The sequence below is a fragment of the Carya illinoinensis genome, chromosome 15 (assembly GCF_018687715.1).
Source record: "Carya illinoinensis cultivar Pawnee chromosome 15, C.illinoinensisPawnee_v1, whole genome shotgun sequence".
Classification (NCBI taxonomy): Eukaryota; Viridiplantae; Streptophyta; class Magnoliopsida; order Fagales; family Juglandaceae; genus Carya; species Carya illinoinensis.
This window is the reverse complement of record NC_056766.1, coordinates 10,353,193-10,375,534: the sequence shown is the minus strand read 5'-3', so window position 1 is coordinate 10,375,534 and position 22,342 is coordinate 10,353,193. Positions and strand designations below refer to the sequence as shown.

General features: G+C 33.7%; 4 protein-coding genes across 4 annotated transcripts; all 4 read right to left on the bottom strand.

Annotated features, from left to right (window-relative positions):
- Nucleotides 1-1,914: 1,914 nt before the first annotated feature.
- LOC122297283 (UDP-glycosyltransferase 73C3-like) lies at nt 1,915-3,676 on the bottom strand. Its single transcript, XM_043107304.1, has one exon. It carries the CDS (start codon nt 3,548-3,550, stop codon nt 2,054-2,056), a length of 1,497 nt encoding a protein of 498 aa, XP_042963238.1. The 5' UTR covers nt 3,551-3,676; the 3' UTR covers nt 1,915-2,053.
- Nucleotides 3,677-9,454: 5,778 nt separating this feature from the next.
- On the bottom strand, nt 9,455-10,202 carry LOC122297698. The gene is made up of 3 exons (XM_043107839.1): nt 10,005-10,202; nt 9,782-9,902; nt 9,455-9,707 (listed from the first exon to the last, which is right to left on the bottom strand). Exons 1-3 carry the CDS (start codon nt 10,199-10,201, stop codon nt 9,555-9,557), a joined length of 471 nt encoding a protein of 156 aa, XP_042963773.1. The 5' UTR covers nt 10,202; the 3' UTR covers nt 9,455-9,554.
- Nucleotides 10,203-10,277: 75 nt separating this feature from the next.
- Nucleotides 10,278-11,562, bottom strand: LOC122296646 (replication protein A 70 kDa DNA-binding subunit D-like). Its single transcript, XM_043106449.1, has 6 exons — nt 11,283-11,562; nt 11,107-11,203; nt 10,883-11,007; nt 10,724-10,802; nt 10,483-10,615; nt 10,278-10,301 (listed from the first exon to the last, which is right to left on the bottom strand). The coding sequence occupies exons 1-6, from the start codon at nt 11,446-11,448 to the stop codon at nt 10,278-10,280; spliced, it is 624 nt and encodes a 207-aa protein (XP_042962383.1). The 5' UTR covers nt 11,449-11,562.
- A 402-nt stretch (nt 11,563-11,964) lies between these two features.
- On the bottom strand, nt 11,965-13,842 carry LOC122296645 (ATP-dependent DNA helicase pif1-like). Its single transcript, XM_043106448.1, has one exon. The coding sequence runs from the start codon at nt 13,840-13,842 to the stop codon at nt 11,965-11,967; it is 1,878 nt and encodes a 625-aa protein (XP_042962382.1).
- Nucleotides 13,843-22,342: the final 8,500 nt, after the last annotated feature.

Sequence of the window (22,342 nt, the reverse complement as noted above, 5' to 3'; positions counted from 1 at the left end):
ATAATTTGAAATGGGTAATACCTCTCCTCTTTTGAGGATGGGGGTTGTGAGTCCTCTCCTCTTTTGAGGATGAGGTATGAGTCCTCTCCTCTTATAGAGTGTGAAGGTTGAATAGTTCCTCTCCTCTTTTAGAGGGTGAGGATGGTTGGTGTTGTTTTTTTTTTCTCGCGGACGAGCCGGGATGAACACTTCTGTTTATCAGAGTCTAGCATCTCAGTATGGTGTCGTCATTGGAGAGTTTAGAAGTTTTTAGACATAGCCCGGCGCAATGAAAATTGTGTTCGGGGGAGCGTACAACCGAGGGTTAGTTGGCTTGTAATCGAGGCTTGTTACTCGCAATTATTAGTCACAGCTGTAACTTCCTTCATTCAGTAATGAATTGAAGTCTATTTCAAAAAAAAAAAAAAATATGGTAAAGTGGATTTGAGACTCTTCCGCCTTAGATGCAGTTCTTTGTTTCCTCTCTGTATACTGCACTCTAAATTGGTCACGACTCATGACTTGACATACTAAAAGTTGATTTCTAATTTAGGTTTGGACTGGGAAATTAATATGAAAATCAAAATGAAAATTCTAAGATGAAAAATGAAGCATCAAAATTAGGAGAGCAAGCATTCTTTGTGTTTTTTTTTTATTTATTTATTCATGTTTCTGGTATAGACCACTAGCTATCGAAAATGGAGAGAGAGAGTGAGAGAGAGAGAGAGAGGAAGGAGAGAGAAACGAAAATGGAGAGAGAAGAGGTTAAGAGTTTGAGAGAGAGAGAGAGTAAGAGAGAGAGGGGGGAGGGGGGAGGGAAACTTAGTGTGTGAAGTAATGAAAAGAACAAAAAAAAAATTGAAATGACACACAAGTGGGTTGAAATTTTTATGTGGGATTATTTTGTATCTAGTTTTCATTTGTAAAAGATATCCTGCTTGAGCACATACTGTGCTGCAATTTCCGGGCCTAAATATTTGTGGCTAAGAAACAATCTACTTCAGGTTACCATCAAGGTGGTAGGCCAGTTGATATAAGTTAGTATTTTATGATTTCAAAGTTAGGCATTTGAATAAGAACATAAGTTAAAACTACTAATTATGATAGTAAAATTTGACCTTTCGACTATGCTTCAAATCATCTAGATATTTTAAAAGTACTGTAGTGATATTCTACAGCGATAAGGGATGTCTGTCGCCCCCACTTCTTCCTTTAAGAAAAGCAAAAGATCTGCTTTTGGTCAATACATTTGCAGTGCTGCCACTATACAGCAGTGTTCCTGAGGTTTGGTATCACCTTCTTGTTTGGTTTGGTTTGGTTGTGACGTAAGAGCATACATAAGCATAAAGGAATGATAATTAAGGCACGTTTATGATGCCATGAATTCTAATAGAGAAATATCGTGACAACAAAAATACATCACGACAAACCCTAACTGACTCCACTAATTTCTAACATAAGGAATATTCAAACTAGTTGAGGTTGAAAAGAATGTAAGCATCAAAATAAGCTGTCTTGACTACTGAGAGGAACATTTTACACAACTGACTCCACTAGTTTCTAACATAAGGAATATTCAAACTAGTTGAGGCTAAAAAGAATGTAAGCATCAAAGTAAGCTTTCTTGACTACTGAGAGGAACATTTAGAAACATTTTACACAACAATCGCAGCTTCTACATTATGTTATCTTTCTCAATTTGTGATGCATTCTCAAGAACACTAAGGAATACCTTTCAATAAAAAAAAAACAAACAAACACTGAGGAATAGTGTAAGCATGAGTCGCTGCAGTCAAGAGACAGCATAGAAGAACTACCCATTCTCGATTAGGGTGCTCAATCCCATTTTGACTTTGTCCCTTCAAAGTTACTATTAATATAAATTGTATTATTTTTCCATTTTCTTTCTAATATATTTTAAACTTCATTGACCATTAAAGAAAAAAAATTACAACTTCATTACTATTCACTTTCTTAATCATTAACAAACAATTAAAATATTCAAACGATAACTTGAATACAAAAACATAGGACTAAGTATCATTTTCCCAAATCGATGAAGGTGAATACTACTTTAAGCTTGAATGCCCATCATGCCCAGTTTCCTTATATCTTCAATTAACAATGTAATGTTAAGGAATGAAGATCCGCCATTTTCTGTTGCCTCCTTTGCCATCTCTGCAAGCTTTCTTACTCGTTCTCCTCTCTCTTCCCTTTCTGTTCCTTCAGCCATTATTTTTTGTATAGCTTCCCTAACTTTCTCCCTCTTCACCAAGACTCCAGACTTCCCATCCTCCCCCACGGGGACAGCTGTCTCATTCCCTACGCTCTCACCAATTTTCAAAACTTGCACAACCAACTTCTCATTAAAAAACTGATCAGCAAAAAGAGGCCATGTCACCATTGGCACGCCAGCACAAACCGCTTCTAGCGTTGAATTCCAACCACAATGGGTCAAAAACCCTCCGATTGCAGGGTGTGACAAGATCAGTACTTGAGGAGCCCAGCCCCTGATCAAGAGGCCTCTCCCTTTTATTCTCTCTTCAAAACCATCCTCTAATATCCACTTTTCCAACTCTTCTTTTCCATTATCTCCTCTAATGACCCAGAGAAATGGCCTGTTGCAAGCTTCCAAGCCTAGACCAAGCTCTATTAATTGTAATGGTGTGAGGCGACAAAGGGTTCCAAGACAAGCATAAACGACAGAATTCTCAGGCCACGAATCAAGCCACTTCAAGCACTTGTTTTCGTCAATGGATGACTTGTTACCTCTCTGAGCCTTCTCCAAGTCTGTCTTGTTGGATAGTGAAACCGGCCCAATACACCAAACTTTATCATCTCCTTTTGCCTTTCGATACTCCTTGACATATGCTAATTCCAACTCCTCAAAGCTGTTGATCACTATTCCATAAGCTCCTTCTTCAGATGCTCTTACCTTTGCATGAAGATCTTTAGAATTATCTTGCATGGAGGGATTCAAGCTCGATGGTAGTTGTGCTTTAGTTAACTCAATTCTTTCAGGTAAACCTGGCACTACAAAGGGTTCTGAATCGGAGGCACTCAAATGGACCTGAGATGCGTGCAAACTTTGACAGCACAAGAGATTGAAACAACCTGTGCCATCAAATAAAAGTATCGGTATGTTAAACTTTCCAGCAACATCAGTTGTCCAAAGAAGATTCTTGTCGGCCAATATGCAGCTCGGACTCGATTCCATGTCTTTAAGTAATTCTTCCATTGGTTGTTGCAGCTTATTAACAGCAGCAAAGAAGTTCATAAACAAGTCGCGTGAAGGGATTGCATCGATACTTTCACATCCCTCCGGCAAGCCCACCTCATGGAGTTGCAACCGGAGTTGGACAAGTCGGATTGGGAGCCCAGATTCAATGGCACGGCCAATGATCGGCTTGATTCGGACGGCATTTAAGGTTGTCGTGATAATGGTGATGATAACACCACGTTGTGCCAGCAGCCTAGCCATGTCAACCATGGGAATAATGTGTCCCGGACACAAAAACGGTATCATCACAAAGTGAAGTTGGTGATTGGTGCCTGAATATTGTGGTGCCATTGCAGTATTCGGATTGCCGAGGAATTGAAAATGAAGCCAATATTTATAAGGTTCAAAACTTGTGCGAATACAATATTAGTTGTGGCTCTTCCTGTACTATCAATGCGCTAACTTCGATAAGATCTATGCATTTTGGCCTGTATATGACCTTCATTTATCTCGTGCATATAAATATTTTGGATACACTTATCTATTTTGTGGGGCCTCATGTTTTGAAGATCTTTGCATTCTGGCCTATATGTGACCTTCATTTATCTCGTGCATATAAATATTTTGGATACACTTATCTATTTAGTGGGGCCTCATGTTTTGAAGATCTATGCATTCTGGCCTATATGTGACCTTCATTTATCTCGTGCATATAAATATTTTGGATACACTTATCTATTTTGTGGGGCCTTGTGTTTTGAAGATCTATGCATTCTGGCCTATATGTGACCTTCATTTATCTCGTGCATATAAATATTTTGGATACACTTATCTATTTTGTGGGGCCCTGTGTTTTGGATACACTAGTGCATATTAAATATATATCCAAACTGTAGGTATATAGAATAAAATATATATATATATATATTATTCTATATATAGGCTGGATAGTCTATACACAAAAAATGTCGTGGCTCCCTCAGAAAAATTGATGGAAACCATTAGTCAAACATGACATGCCAACCATTCCAGAAAAATTGATGGAAACCATTAGTCAAACATGGCATGTCAACCACAAAAAGACTTGTTTATCCAAGTTGCATAAAGATTCTGATGATTCTGAAGCTATTGGTTTTCTATTCCAAGTAAGTTTTTCAATATATTATTTGCAATCCCCAAAGTGAGTATTAAAGATTATATTCCTTATTATTATTTGATAAAATTCTATATTTATTGACATAGTTTACATCTTAGTTATATCTATGGTGAATTAAAATTTGCATAATTTACATTTCAATTATAGATATTGTTAATTTTTATTCACATAGTTTATATACAAGTTTTATTTATTTTTTATACTTGTTATGAATTATTGATGATATGATTCATTTTGGAATAGAAATGGAGCATCCCTGAAGGATCATCTTAAACCAATAATTTTATTGGGTATCTCATATTAAGTTTCATCTTGGAATAGAAATTGAGCATCCATGAAGGATTGCTCTAAACCAATAATTTTATTGGGTATATCATATTAAGTTTATCTTGAAAGAGAAATTGAGCATCCCTGAATGATCGCTTTAAATTAATAATTTTATTGAATATCTCATAATTTAAATGAGTGTTACGTGTACCAAAAGTTCATTATGATTAATGCACTTAAAGTAAACCACTAAAGAATATATGTTTAAAATGAATGTCTCAAATGTGTTCCTGAAATAGCAATATCAAGTACAAAAGTTCACAATATATTCTAAATTTTTATCTGGTCTTCTAGTGGCTAAGCAGAAAAATGAAATTTTGTTAAAAAATCATTAGTCACGTCCTGATAGTTCCACATCATTCCCTGAAATGAATGATGTTGGATTTATATCATTTTATTCCTTGAAATGAAGTGAATGATGCATTTTATTTAAAGAAACTAAGAGATTGAACGTGATAATGAATATCTTTATAATACTTTTATGATTTCGGGCTAGAAGTTCGTATTGGAAAAACTACTAACTTTCTTTTTGAGATGATATTATACAACTATTGAATCAAATATTATGATGCATCAAAAGTGATATGATTCAAAATATTTATATGTTTTTCATGATTATCTTGATAATTCAAAATCAATTACAATAAGTCTAATAATTTTCATATGGATGTCCGTGAAAGAACCTTTTAGACTATAAAGTCTTCCTACCAAGAGTGGAAAGAAAAATTTGCTAGAAGTAAATAAAATGAAATAATTCAACGTTATCTTGATTATCATAGGTGAACTGGAAGTTCAGATGATAATTAACTTATAGATGCAATAAGATAAAAATGTCTCATATTCTAACTGCTAAAATCCCGGCGAGGATTGAAGTTTCTGTAGGATAATTAAGAAATTTAGCAGTCTAATGAACATAAGACATGTCTAAAAGCATGTGAGACTTATTGATACAAAAGATAAAGCATATCGAAAGAGAAAAGTACAAATAAAAGAAATTGGTGCTCATGAAGAAGCCGTACCCACAAAACAAGCAATAAGATCCATCTAAACTTTATGTACAAAATTCTCTCATAAAAACTCTTAAAGAGTATAATCCTCTAGAAAAGTGCCTCCTGAAGAGAGTTTTCATGAAATGCCTTCCCTTGAAGAGTGATAGGTACCTGAAAATAACGAGATCTCGATACATTTCATGAATTTTGGAGAAATTCTAGATAGAAATAAAACCGTTGTTGATAACATATTTTCATATAAAATGGCAATTGACATTACCATAAGTAATGAAAAAAGTGAATCAAGAACCGTCGAAAAATGCCGACGTAAAAATATTGGCTAAAATAGAAGCAGAATTGATATTACTAGTAAAATGTGATACATATAGACTCGTAGTCCAAACACCTAGACAGGTGATACTTGTTGAATATCAGTGGGTATTTATATAAAGAAAATGAAAATGTAATATATAAATCACAAGTTAGTTTCTCGCAAATAATTCCTGCAGAATTGATATCACTAGTAAAATGTGATGCATATGGACTAGTAGTCTAAACACCTAAAGATGTGATGCTTGTTGAATATAAGTGGATATTTATATAAAGGATATAAAATGCCTGTAACTTTTAATCTGAAAATGTGATATATAAATCACGAGTTGGTTTCTCACAGAAACAATATTGATATGCTTTTAAAGTAGTTGAAATTATATTGAGGTTTTTATTAATTTGAAAGTTACCAAACGTTTGGATATGCATGATTAACTGTATATTTATATGGATCATTGGATCATGACATATATATAAAAATCCTTGAAAGATATAAAATGTTTGAAGCTTCTAATCTGAATACATTCATAAATATGTACTCTATTAAGTTTCAAAAATCCTTATATGGTCTAAAAATAATTCAAACGCACGTGGAACAAGCTATTTTTCATATATTTTCAGTATCTATGTTAACTTATTACAGTTTATATAGATGATTTAAATGTCATTGAGACTCCAAAAGAGCTCAAGAAAACTGCACATATTTGAAATATAAATTTGAAACCCTTGCAGCTTCAAAGGGGAGATGAATGAAATTATTAGTTCTGAAATATCATCTCTTAAATACAATTAGTATTTCAGATTCATATTACGGTTTTGTAAGAAGTGTGCATTATTAAATGAGAAATAAAATGGAGCACACAGAATATCTACCAGAAGATAGAAATACAAATATGAACAAATATAAATATTTGTGAAATATTATTTTATTATCTCGAAACAAAATTACAGAAATTTGAGGTTCTTTGCCTCATTTTTTAAACGCTCTTACTCTTTAAAAATCTACATGGGATTCCTATCTAAAAGAGTAGGCAATCGAAAATAAGATTTAAGTAAGGATTTTAAATTCATATTCTCTTACTTTATTACTTCTATCTTCATTTTGGACTCCAGAAGAAGTCACTGAACGATAGAAATATTATCGTTGAGTTTGTCAACCCCACAAGTTTTGAATTGTAGTCGCTGAGAAAATGCGACAATGATTGATGAGTATGGGTACCGAAACTCACAAGTTTGTAGATAACTTCATTATCTGACTTATTAGTCAGATCATTATTGTATTGCATTATAGCACCTACGGTAAAAGCAGAAATAACTGGTGAACGAGGTGCAAAATATCTCATATATTGGTCATAAGGAGATTGCTAAGTCATTGCAGAGTGAGAATGCAGAAAGAGATTGCAGAGTAAGAATGCAGACTAATTACAGAAAAATGAAGAAGATGAGATGCAAATGAAGATGAGCTGGATATTTTTTTTATAGAGAAAATTATGACAAAGCATCTCTATTACTTCACAACATATCTTGTGAAGTATTTCTCTATAAGAGACAAGAGATGTAGCATCATAACTCGACGGCGCCTGACAGCTACAGAAAAGCTGTAAAATTTTGCAATGCTTGTCTGGTATAAAAAGATGACCACTGTTTTTGTAGAAAAAGGACGGGTCAAGTGAGACGAACTCGTTAGGTGGAGAGAGTAGCTAGGCTTACATAAGGTTAGCAAGTAAATTTTAATAACTTCTCCACTAATTATGTTATTTATAAGAACTCTAGAATAGCACAAATCCAAAAAATGAGTGAATTTAATGATCTTCAGTTAATATGGTGAATTTGTTTATCAAAACATTATCAACTGCATCATTTAAAGAGTTCGTACATAATATTGAGATGCATCAATGCAAAGACCCTTCACTATAAAGTCTTGAAACACTTTTATGTGGACAAAACTTATCTCCTGAGTACTCCAATGATTACTCGATCATTTGATGAGCAGAAAGATCCATTTCGTCATTATAAAGACGATGAAGAAATTATTAATCTTGAAGTACCTTATCTCCAGTTCAATTGAAATCCTGAATATGTGATTATTTTATTAACATGGATCAAGTCTACAATTAGTTAGATATAAGAATGTAGATTGTCTTTCATATCCACAGAAGAATATCATTGCAATTCATGAGGAGAAATGTGAAATTGATGTCAAACAAATACGGTCAAGTAATAATTTGGAAAATTTATTCGCTAAAGCATTACCAACTGTAACATTTAAGAAGATTATGCAGGACATTGGAATGCAGGACAATGAATAATATGATCATCCAAATGGGGAGTGTTATAAACCAACTTGTATTGTATGATCACATTTATCCTTCATAATTGACCAGGTCTTAGCCGTCAATTAAGAACTTTGTACCTCTATATATATAGGTATATTTTTAAGTTCATTATATAAAAATAAGAATTCTCTCCCATTCTCTTTCTATCTTCGAAGCTCTCTCTCTTTTTCATTTAGTTTACAACAATTTTATTATATAAGTGATTAAATAAGTGAAAAATTTTATATATTATATCATCATCTTATATCTCATTAAATAAGATATAATATATTTATTATTATTAAATCATAATTTATTACATATTTTTTATTAATAAATAATTATAAAAATATCACATTATATATAATAAGATATAAATAAAATGTTGGTGTATTATAAAATATTTTTGTTAATAAATTATTTATTATATTTTGTATAAAAATTAAAAAAAATTATAATAATAAAATAAAAATTTTTAATTAAAAAAATTTTGAATTGAGATTTATTTTCGAGTTTTGCTATATACAAGCGCAGTTGCGCACTAATCTGTGTACTAACACTGATTTATTTATACTTAAAATTTAAATTAACACTGTTATTAATAAAATTTATTTTTTAACCAATCACATCACATCGATGCACAGATTAATACACAATTATGCTTGTAACTATACTTTTCCTTTATTTTCAAACCTACCCGTTAGATCGTTCCATGCATGCCAAATCGACGTACGTCCCATAAATTCCCAGACCTTGACTCAGAAGATTCCTTTTCAGCAATGGTGGGTGGGCGAGCAGACAGACATCAAAGAAACAGTTGTAGGGTGAGGGGAAGGGAGAGAGAAAATAAAATATTGCGATCATCTGTATGTGATTTATTATATTTGCAGTGTAACCTATATGTGGTAGTGTCTTATACGCGGGTGTTTCTTTTGCCACGCGACCAGTGGGAGTGTCTCTCGTGTATATATATATACTAGTAAAGCAGCACGTGTGCCCAGTCGATATTTTTCTTAAGTGTAACAATTTAAAAATTTTTCAATTTAGCTATAAATAGACAGAATTTTATCTATATTTTAACAATTTTCTTCCTCTTCATAATAAACATTATATATATTGTTTGCAAAATATTCATTGCTATAATACAGCACTCTGATAAACATAACTACAACTATACATGAGTACCATGTACTTATATATTACAATAGTCAAAAGTTTCAAAAGAAAAGTCTGGAAACTCATTCTGCTGTTCCTGGGACGTTATTAACAGATAATACAGTAAGTTTGTTTTGGCGTAACCTCCCAGATTCATTCATCTGCGCGCCCAAGACTATGATCCACTCATTATTTTCAATGTTGTTTGCAATGTTTTCAATATAAGGCAGATGTTCCTGTAACAATAAAAAAACATATAAAAAGATAATGTATCAAAATTTTTAAACGTATTTAAATGTATAGATTTTACCTCGTCTGTACGGTCTATAAGATCAACAGCTGTGCATCCCAAAATTTCCTCTGCCAAAGATCCAAAAATAACAACGGGTGTCGATGTGGTATCATCATACACATCTAAATAAACTCGACACCTGACAGCAATAAATAAATTATCATTCGTTGATATCAGCAAAGAAAATGTTCTAACTACCATGTAAAAATTTTTAATTTCAAAATATGAGGAAAATGTTTACCTTGCCCGTGCAATTGTTGCATTCTTGCAACTATAACATATGAAGTTTTCACCGAGGTCATAGCCAGTTGCCTTGTTACAATTCTCGCATGATACGTAGTGGAATGACTGGTGAAAATCAACCATTCTAAATTTGCCTCTAACCAAATATGTGGACCTCTGCATTAAGACAAAATAACTATGTGCACTAATCAACATCTAAACAATACCCCGTATAGAAGGATTCGAAATTCACCCTTATTACATAAATTAAATCCAACAAACAATCAACATTTCAAATTGAAGCATATGCACAGTTCTGAATCCACAGCACACAATTCACAAATTGCCATCCTCCATCTCCATTTCATTCCAACCAACCTCCAATCTCCATGTCCCAAAAACTTAGAATAAAATTAAACAATTCCAAAGAGTGAAAAAATGAATTGTATTCTTTAAAATAAGAAATTTGGCTTTAAAAAAAAAAGAGAAAAATATACCGCCATTGTTGGAGCAGATATCAGTTTTTCTGCGATTTCAGATACTTTTATGATTGGATCGGTAGAACTACTTGAAGCTGATCCAAAACTATTTCCAATGATTTCTTCCAGCAATTTATCATTTTGTGCTGCCCTGAAAATTTGAATTAGTAAATAAAGTTAAACATCAATAGAAACAAAGAAAGATTTACAATGAAAAAAATCACATTAAATTTATAGTGTATTTAAATAAGTTATTTACCATGTACGTAATGCAACAGAAGATGAAAGAAGGGGTTCAACAATAAAGACACTCGTCGGTCTTGATGACAGCGATAGGCCTATATTATAAACATGAATGAATAAATATACAAGTATAAGATGTACAATTAACAACAATGTTAATATTAACAAGAAGTACCATTATAAGAAGAAACTTTGATCCGTGTTCCTAAAATAATTGGCTTTGCCAGAATAAGGTCAGAAATTTCGCGGCATTCGTCATGAACAAAGCGATTCCACATTGTTAAACGCAGGAGTTTTAGACTATTAAAAATGATAAATGGTGTTAAATTCATCATAATAAAACAATTATAATATATTAATCTAAAAATTTTACCAATGTGAGACAATATACGTTCATACCCTGGATCAATCAAGTATATCTCTTGGATCAACGATTTTCCATGGTTCGTATTCACTTCATTTGGCGGGTTCATATGAATTGCAAGTGCCAAAATATCTAGTTTAGGAAAAAAGAAATTGTTACTTTGCAATTAGAGGGAACTATATAAAAATATCGACATTTATATAGTAGTTACCTATTTCAGCATCTGTGTCTATGTGTACGCCAAGTTCATTCAAAGGAACAAGGTTATATTCTGGCAGTCTAAGTGCTGGCTCGTCTTCTTCGATCTCTTCAACAATGGTCTTGGAGTTTATTGTCCATTGAAACTGATATGGTCCTCTTTGATGCCTTGGATCCATTGTTCTTACCAAAGCATTTGCGATATAGTATGATTGGTAGATATACAGTGTATCATTACGTAGATCGATGTCTTTCCCAAAGATCACTGCTTGCACGCGATTTCCCTGTAAGAAGACAATGAATAAATTTAATTGTTTAATTTTGAACCATACACAAAATAATGATAAGTAATGAAGAGTAATATTTTAATACCTCAGAATCTAAAAGTATCAAATTTTAGTATTTTGTTGCTGAATTTTGCGCCGTACGTTTTGGTGACTTTTCTGTAACGATCATTTTGATCTTCCAATATCTTGTGGCTGGAGTAATGTCCCTAACAGATGTATATAAGGTCCGCATGTTCACTGTAATTAAAAATTAGATGACAAACAAATGTGAATATATAACAAAAAAAATTTATAGAATTATAAAATGAAAAAAAAAAAACAGTATATGAATAATAATAACATAAAAGAATTGGAACACTCACATGATATTACAAAAGACATCAAAATAATTAGAACACTTGCATGATATTATAATGAATTTGTTAATCTTAAAAAATTTCTATATACAATGTTTTTTGTATAATTTGTTTCATAAACAGCACTTGTCGTTGGTCTTATGAGCATTTTGACCGAATCAGCAGTCTTAGCTCTTGAAAGTGCAACATATAACTGTCCATGAGAAAAGACAGGTTCTGGTAAGTATATTCCGACAGAATTTAACGTTTGTCCCTGTGATTTATTTACTGTCATTGCAAAACTTAACCTAACAGGAAATTGTGTCCTCTTAAATGGGAAGCCGTTATTTTCAGTTGTTTCTGGTAAAAATGCAATTCTAGGTATAAAAACTCTTTTACCACTGTGGTGACCAAATGAAATTCGTGCATCGATCAGATTATGACTAAAATTGCAACAAGTTAATCGTATTCCATTGCAAAGACCTTCTGAAGGATTAATATTTCTAACTAACATAATAGGACAATTTCTTTTAAGTAACAATTCATGTGGTGGCAATCCGTTCGGTGTCAATATATTTAAAAAATCTTCCATAATACCTTGTTCAGATACATCAATTGTTTCATCAAAGCTATAATATCGTACAACGTCGCCAGGGAATTTGTTAATGAGAATAGTATTTATTTCATCAACTGACCGATTTTTTGGAGTTAATACAGCTCGATTTGACATTTCTATTAAATTGTCTGGATAGTTAGAAATATTTCCAAAAACAGCATCTAATAAAGAATTTAGAGAGTCAAGATCATTGGTATAGGGAATGGTCATTTCTTTGGGAATTTCGATATTTTCGTCAATAGTTATGGGTGCGTTACCATTGCCAACTTCAATTAAATAATGCGAGAAATCTGGATCTAATCTGGCTCTCATATTTTTTGTTAATTTTATTTTTTTTAAAATAGACCATAAATAAGAAGAAGCTAAGCTTGAATCAATCTGTTGTTCTTTTGTGCTATTACGAATCACAGGTAATACTTGTCGAAAGTCTCCACCAAAAACAATAACTTTCCCACCAAAAGGGAGATCTGTATCATTAATATCTTGCAACATTTTATCTAATGCTTCTATTGAATGTTTTGTAGACATGGGTGCTTCATCCCATATAATTAATTTTGCAAGTCGTAATAATTTAGCAAGATTTCCCTGTTTACTCACATTACATGTGCTGCTTTTATCTGCATTTAATGGAATCTTAAATCTTGAATGTGCTGTTCGTCCTCCAGGTAAGATGGAGGCAGCAACACCGGATGACGCAGTTGCAAGTGCTATCATATTTTTCGATCTAATTTCTGCTAGAAGTGCTCTGTATAGAAAAGTTTTATCGGTACCAGCAGGGCCATCAACGAAAAAAGCACCAGCTTTATTTGATACTAATGTATGCAATATCAAATCATATGCATTTTTTTGTTCAGAATTTAGGACTTGTGATGCAAGTAGATCTTCAGTTGGAATTGTGACTACTCGTTCGTCGTCAATTTCTCTATTTGTAAATTCATCTTGACCGTAAAATATATCGGCAGGAACAAAACGATACATATTTATATCTTTTCCCATAGATTCTAGTGTGGAAGCAATATCTTGTAGAACCATCTTCCTAACAACTGTTGACGACACGTTTCTTATAAGAAAATCTGTAGACATTTCTTTTTCAAATCGCTTCCAAAGTTCTTTTGGGTTCGTAGGATTGCAATACACCAAAATTGTTGAGAAAAGGTGTCTTAAACTACTTGGTATCTGATATAGACAAGCTTCTTCTAAACAATCTTCTAAGCTACTATCTTTGTTTAACAAACCATGAGAAGTAGCTGCTTCACGATACGTTGGTAGTACAACACCATTAACTGTTCTTAATTTCTCAAATGACGTTGCTCCGCTGATATGATTCAATAACATCTGTAGATAATATCTTTCACCTTCAAATGGATTGGCTGTAACAATTCGGCCTATAACAGTTTTTTTTTTTCCTTGGAGTCCAAATTCTACATTGTGAATCCCAAACAAATTTTTCAAGAAATTCTCTATACAACAATTTTCGTGCATTCTCGTCAATTTGGTTTCTATAAAAGAATTCTGTCAACATCGATTTTTTGGATGTATACAAGTTTAACACATTGTTTAGATCTTCGTGTGCACGAAAAGACACCAAATGTTGATCTTCTAGGTATAGGTGCAAACTATAAACTGATGGATACATTTCGTTAAGCGTGAAACCGTATATTCTCCACATTGCTTCAGGTGGAGTAATCCATCTTCCCGATTGAAATTGTTCGATTTCGTCAATTTGTTGGTTATTTTCTTTGCTAATGATATTGAAAGCAACACGATCATGTCCTTTATAAATATACTTGTATAGATATTTAACAGCTTTAACTGTACAACAAATCTCAACGTTAATATGACAATTATATTTGGAAACAAGATACGGATTGTATGGAACAACCCACCGATTGTCTAAATCTTTTCCTCTAATTCTAGCAATGACTCCATTGTTAGAACGTTTGTATGAAGGGAAACAATCAGTTTCAACAGTTGTATTAGCTGTAAATTCTTTGGGGTATCGATTCTTATAGATGTCGTCTTTGTCCATACATATATTGGCTGGATTTAATATTCCGCAAGGACCATGCATCATGTGTCTAAGGGCGTTTTTATATAAATGTAAATTTCTCGTTTTGTTAGGTATTTCTGCTGAAACAATTTCGTCAAAAGTTTCAGGTGCATAAATTCTCCAATCTTTCTGAAGTATAATTAAGAAATGAACATGTGGTAGACCTCTTTTTTTATATTCGATGGTATAAACATATGCTGCAACCTTACCAAAAATTTCTCGCTTAAACAGATCAATCTTCAATTCTTCTAATTTTGCTCTAAAGATTCTTGCAATTAAATCAGGGCGGTTCTGAACTTCTTCATGTGGATTTAGTTGTTCTAAGATTTCTTCCCAATTTGGATTACATGTCATGGTTAGAAATATATCAGGTTTGCCAAAACGTTAAACTAATGCCATTGCTTCCATATATCTCTTCCGCATATCTCTTGGACCTCCAATAAAAGATGAAGGTAGAATAATCCGTTTTCCAATATTGGATGCGCAAGTTTCTCCAACTGAAAGACTATCTACAATACCTTGATACACATCTGATCTAATCTCATGTTGTTTCGAGCGAAAATAATCTAGTCTTGACGTTTCAATTTTAATGTACATATCGACAACAAATTGTTGCAGCAAACGACCAGATAGTAACAAAATCGACATGTACATATCTCTTATTTGTAATTTGAAACAATAATATTCACGACATGAAACCGTTGGTACTTTCTTCTTATTCTTCAAAACTGAAAATATGATAAAATATAGTTTAGAAAATTTAGATGAAACTAAAATACATAATTAAATTTACATAAATTTTTTATTACCTTGGCCTTCTTTTCGAAGAAATTCTTCCGCGCTATTTGAATGTTCAATAAAGTGTGATTCTAATGCCTGGGCATTTAACGATATCGTTCCTCTTTCTACTTTTTTTATTCCCTGGTGCCAATCCGAGTCACCGAAAGAAAACAATAATGGGTATTGTAATGGATCATAACATCCAAAATAATACTGAACAATATGACTGCCTCATGCTTCGTTAAAAACAATAATGTCTCGAGCTTTTTGTTCTGTACAGTTGTCAGTTTCTGTCCATATAGCTGCTACTTGCGATACCGACGGAGCATTGTAAACACGTTGGTCTAAATCAATATCTGTTCTTATACGAATTGTATGATTTTCAAGACTTGAAATGTTGCTGAGGGTTCTAAAGAAGCGACAATATGGATTAACCTCAAGTATATCCATTAATCGAGCAATGATAGAAGGATCTAATCTTTCTGCGTCATGAATACGATTTTCTAACTCGTGCTCCGTATCGAAGAAATATAGTTGTAAATATGAAGGATGCCCATCTTCAGGAACTAAATCCTCAATATAATGATACATTTGTCCCTGAAATCTAAACATGTAGATTTCTCTGTTTCGTTTGCATAATTCTTTATCAAATATAACTTCAAATGATGTGAAAGCGAATTTATTATTGTACGTGCGTGCATATGTACAAAACTTTTTAGACTCGACTGAATTAGAAGTGAATAATTGATAAAGCTCATCTGAAAATTGATTACGGCTCAACGCTATTGTCCCATCAGCGCAACAAAAGCCGTTTGGTTCATGGTAAAATTTTCTTGCTCCACAATATTGGCACGAAAGCACAAAGGGTAAGTGGTTTGCCTCCAAAATGTCAGTTTGTAATATTCGTCTGAAAGAAGTACCAACTGATAAAGTTTTCTGAACACTGCCAGAGTTGCAAGTTTCTATTCTAGATAGAGTAGATGTGGTCCTATGTATAATGTTATCAGAAGTGTTAATATTTGACGAAGATCCGATTTCTCTTGTACAAATAATTTCATTATCGTTTGAATTATAAGATACATTACGTTGAAATCTTGTTTCTGTTTGTTTTTTCTTACTTCTGCATTGTTTCAGTTCAGCATACCTCTGCCGCTTTTTTTGACGTAGTTCTTCTTTCTTCTCCTCTGATTGAGCAGCGTACCAATTTTTTTTTTCCAACACCATTTCCAGATTCTTCAAAATTTATTTTTAAAGAATTTTAGATACAAATTAGTGAAAATACAATTTATGAAATTTTAATGTTCTATGTAATAAGATCGGCTTACCAGTTAGCATTCTTAGAACGAATCACAAATTTTGTAGGAATTTGACAGACTAAGAAGACATAAATAACAACTTGTCAAACACGCAGACATACAAAACAGAGAAACGAATATCCAAGGAAAGAAAAAAAAAAAACAAGCTTGCAATTATGTATCTCTAAAGCATAAAGAAATATTATATATAAATAATAGCATATGATTAACATTCATATCAAACCAAATATTAAATAACAATCTTATTGATTTGTAAAATAACATAGACAAATGAATTCATAAAATAATACAAAATAAATAGAGGAACATTTATTTATATGGATAATAACAAAACATACCTGGAGATAGAGGACAAATGAAAAATCAGTGGAAAATGAGGAGATCACGACCCAGCAAATCGAGGAGCACAAAGACAACGACACATGCAACAACTTTGCTGTAAATGAATATATTATAAAACATCACACAACCACTCTGATAATATATTATTATTTATTAAATAAGACTATATTAACATATCAAAAATTAATCTATTAATAACGTTAATATAATTTAATTTGTTAACACTTATTTATTAAAATTTTAATAAGATTTTTCATATTATGAATCTTTCAATTGGAGGGAATTGCTGCTAGATGCTTTTTGTTTAGCATATCTTTCTCTCTGTTTTCTACGAAGTTCTTCCTTTTTCTCTTCTGGTAAATCTTTATACGGGATATTCTCCGCTCGTTGTTTTCTTTGATCTTAAAAAAATAGTCTCCAAACTTAACTTTTACAAAATTAATATTACTATTTCAAAAAAAATGCTACATAACTTATTAACACAATCTTACCACTTCTCATTATGTTAACGAAGCAAATGATTCTTCTAAAAGTTGGATACTGTTCAACACAACCAAAACTAAATGAATAAATAATAATTGCTTAATGCGAAATCCATATCTCCATGATGCATTTTAAATGCTATAAACAATTTCGTTGATTCATATGTTGAAAAATACATACAACCAAATTATTTATACTTCAAATCAACAAGGAAATGAAGATAAGAAAATAACACATAGAATGAAAAAATACCATGAAAATGGAACTTATAAAAAGCATAGATCGATATCACATATCAAAATTCTTGAATAAAATATTTTTCAAAATTAATTTGCCATTCAAAGTAAGGATCCACAAAAAAATTATAAGTAGAGACCAGCAAAAAGAGATATATATATATATATATATAAAAGCACTTACAGGTCTTGAAATGAACAATAGAGAGTCTTTTATATATTTAGATCTCTTGATGAGGACAATTCCTGTTTAGACACAAAAGGCATTGTAAGTTTTAAGTGTATTATATATATATATATATATATATACACAGGCAGATTATGTGTAGGCAGATTTTCCTTACCATGAAGAAAGAAATAAAACTAAGGAAATACGTACCTTCTGAAACAAAAACCGAATCAGCAATACGAGACGAAGTGAACACAAATGAGCCATAAAGACCATTTTAAGGTGCTTATTGTCCTCAATCATCCAGACGTCCTATCACGCTGCAAAACTACTGCTGCAACCAAATCTTTTTGCTGATTCATGATGATTTATAATCTATTACTGTATACCTTTAGTCATATTTGTATGATGTCTACCCAATTATTTGACACCATTGTTTTCATTACAGAAGACAAAATTTAGTGAAAGATGGCTCATGCATGGTCTATTATTAGCGCGCATGCATTTTTTCTTGTGTTTGGTATTTTTTTTAAAGTGCGATATGATTCTTGAAAGTAAATAAAATCATATAAAATGTGAAAAATTTCCAAGTGTTGAAAATTTGAAATTGTCCATACTACCACTTACCATCTCAGAAAAGAATCAAGTAGTCTTTTATATTTTTTTTTAATGTTTTTTTATTAATGTGCATACATCATTTTAAATGACTATATATATTTAAGTGATTAATTTACAAATGAGTCACGTCAATAAATAAGACCAAGAATACTTTTATTTAAAAAGATGAAATGACATGCTCAAGTTGCTTGAAGATGGAAGAAGCACGTCTTTTTACCGAGCTTAAAGTCTCTTGTTTTTGTTTGGTTATTGAGTAGTCAGTGTGACGCCCCCAAATCCCCACGCCCGAACACGGGGAAATTGAGACGTCCGGATGGTGACAACCCGGGTCACCATCCCATCGACGGGTGCCAAGTGTGTGCAAAGGCAACAAATGTGCAAAAGAAAACGCAGCGGATAACGAAAGTCATAACTAAGTACCAGAATTTTTCTTAACGTAATACAAGCTGTTTAAAACATACATAGATGAAATATTACAAAACACAAATACAGTTTTAATAAATAAAAAGATAGCATCAGCAACCCGGCGGAGCCGCATCCTCGGGCTCAGCCTCCTCCTCTTCGTCCTCTAACTCTGCACCAAAAGCTACGGAACCACGAATGGTACCGCAGGTAAGTAAAACCCAAACACTACCAGATAAAAACACATAAAACTCAAACAAGATGCATGAACCATGCCCAATGCACAAAGCCCATAAAACCCAAGTTTTCCACACACGCCAAAAATCCGTTTGGCCCAAAACATATCCTTTCTGAAAAACACGCCAAAAGTCACATTTGGCCGCCAAAAGTCCATTTGGCCCAATATCTCGCCAGAAGTCCATCCGGCCCAATATCTCGCCAGAAGTCCATCTGGCCCACACCAAAAGTCCCATTTGGCCTCATAAACCATTATCCAATTTTTTAACCGTATGCACCATGACCTCCCCTAGGGGTCATCCGCACACCCTGGCTCCAGTGTCACACCGTAGAGTACCACCATGCATGTGACACCTAACGAGCGATGCCCAGTTCCGCGCCCCGCGCGTGCGTAGCCAAGCATCCTCTAGCCCTCGCCAGCGAAGGGCCACGGAGTCGGTGAGTAGGGCGATGCCCGGTTCCGCGCCCGGCGCGTTCGTAGCCAAGCATCCCCTAGCCCCGCTCCCGTCATCTCTCTCGACAACTCAGGGGACATCACTCAGTTTATTCCGCTCCCGAGTGACCAGAAGAGCTCCACCGAGATAATAACCCATCCCGGCTTGGGCTCGTGATACACACGCACCCGTAAAACCACTCACGCCAATACACAGGCTTTTCACATAACTCCACAACACAAGTGCATGCACCATGTAATGTCACAACAATGCATAATAAAATAAACCAACAATCATAAATCAAATAAACAGGCAACTCCGTCCTCCATCCATCCGACCCCCGAAACTCCTCGGACTCAGTCCGGAATCAACAACCAACAACAGTAAATAATTGAATGAGCAATATATATTAAAATCTGAAAATAGGGTTTGGAAAATACTTACAGCGCTATAAGGCAATTTTAGAAAACAAGTGGCATTGCAAACGGCGCCGGAAAAGCAACGTCACAGTGAAAATTCACTGTGGCCGTGGGTTTGAAAAACTCACTTTTGAACGGGGACAAACTAGGATACGAAATTGATAGGAGGTGGTCTAGGGATGGTTGTGAAGCTATTGGAAGCGACGAACGGCCGTGGGTGGCGGCGGAATGGCCGGATTACCCAAAACGGAAACTAAGCTCGTAGGAGCTGTTCCGGTGGTCGTTAGAGGCCGGAAATGGGTGGGTTAGGACGGCAAGGAGTCGGTGATGAAGTGGTGAAGAAATGGTGGCCGGAGGTGGAACGACGGCGGTGGATCAGAGCAAAATCCGTGCGCCCTTCTTGGAGCTTTTCCGGCCAAACGGCCGGCCGGTTGGGGGTGGGTTTTGGAGGGGTGGTGCACCAGAGGGAGAGGAAGAGAATGGGACCGGTGGGAGGCCGAACGGTGGCCAGACGGCGGCGGTAGGGGCTAGAGAAGGTGACGCCGGCGTGAGGGAGAGGGAGGAGAGAGAGAGAGAGCACAGGGGGGGTCCAGATCGGGGAGAGAGAAAGAAAAAGAAGAAAAAGAAAAAGGAAAAAAAAGAAAAGAAGGAAAAAAGAAAAAGGGAAAAAGAGAAAAAAGAAAAAAGATGTGAAAAGAGATGAGGTCCAGTCCTCACTCCGGGAAAACGAAACAAACCGCCAAAAAGATTAAAACCACAAAACAACTAAAAGAAATAAAACACAACCTCAAATAAATTAAATTAAATTAAAAACCAATTTTAAAACGCAAATAAATTAAAATAAATAACTAATATATTAATTAAAATAAGAACAATTATTTCAGCGAAAATACACTCAAAAGCGGGTCATCACAGTCAGCAGTCTAACCATGTGAGTAGAAGAAAATGACAACACTCATCTCTCTCTCTTGAAGTCTTCCTTTTATCTTTATGTCGATCGTTCGATTTTCTTCTTGATAAGATTGCTAAATTTCTTAATCAATACATTAATAAGAAAGAAAAAAGCGCGTAAGGAACAGATAATAAGACTGTTATGAGTTAACTGTCAACCTCCTCTTACCCTTTTTTTTTTAAAAGCGCCCCCTTTGAATGTCAAAATCAGCCTAATTACAGCATCGATCTATGGGTTTCTTTGAATGGGGATCGATATACATATCGCAAACACTTGCATCGATCGACATGACATGATCATGAATTTGATGGCATAACTTAAAAATAAATTGTTGTTAATAATACATATATGCAGATATAATAATTGTAATTATATATGTAACCTGATCATGATGGCCGTTATTGATCATCCCATTAATTAAGTTAGTTAGCTAGCTAGCTAGCGCAGGCCCTAAATGCAAATTGCAAGTGTATTTATGGATGACAAGGATTTGCGAGTATATATTGTCATGCTAGTAGCTTAGAAACTCACCAGTTCATGCACAACCAGGATTAAGCAAAAACCCACTTCACCCATCACTACAAGAAAAATAGCTTTTTGCGACCAATTTATAGCCGCGATTAGCATGAGATTTGAGACTTTATCAAAAGTTTTTTATTTTTTATTTTTCAGTAGTGCAGTCAAATTCTGCTTGGAATTTCCAGAAGACAAAATTTAGTGAAAGATGGCTCATGCATGGTCTATTATTAGCGCGCATGCATTTTTTCTTGTGTTTGTTATTTTTTTAAAATGCGATATGATTTTTGAAAGCAAATAAAATTATATAAAATGTGAAAAATTTCCAAGTGTTGGAAATTTGAAATTGTCCATATCCTAAAAGACTACCACTTACCATCTCAGAAAAGAATCAAGTAGTGTTGCTCATATTAGACATTTGAAAGTTCAATTATAGGTTCTGCGTCTAAAAAGATTTTGAATTGAAAAAGTTGCGATATATTACCCAAAGGTTTATTTTTCTTCAATTGTTTTTGGCGTGTGTTACCCACCATGATGACAAAAGGGATCCTTTAAAAGCTTGCTATTGACATGTTACCTAACGTCTCTTCATTCATACATAGCTCTATTATTATTTTTTTTTAAATCCTACTTTAGTAGGTTTAGAGACTATAATTTGAAAGAAAGAGATTAAGCTTAATCCATTGTTTAATTAACAACATGTCATATCCTCAATCCAATCTCTTTCTTTCGAGAAGACTTTTTCTCTCGGCCTCCGCAATTAGCATGAGATTTGAGACTTTATCAAAAGTTTTTTATTTTTTATTTTTCAGTAGTGCAGTCAAATTCTGCTTGTAATTTCCTGCTCAACTTCACATTCCATGACACATGTTTAACGACTA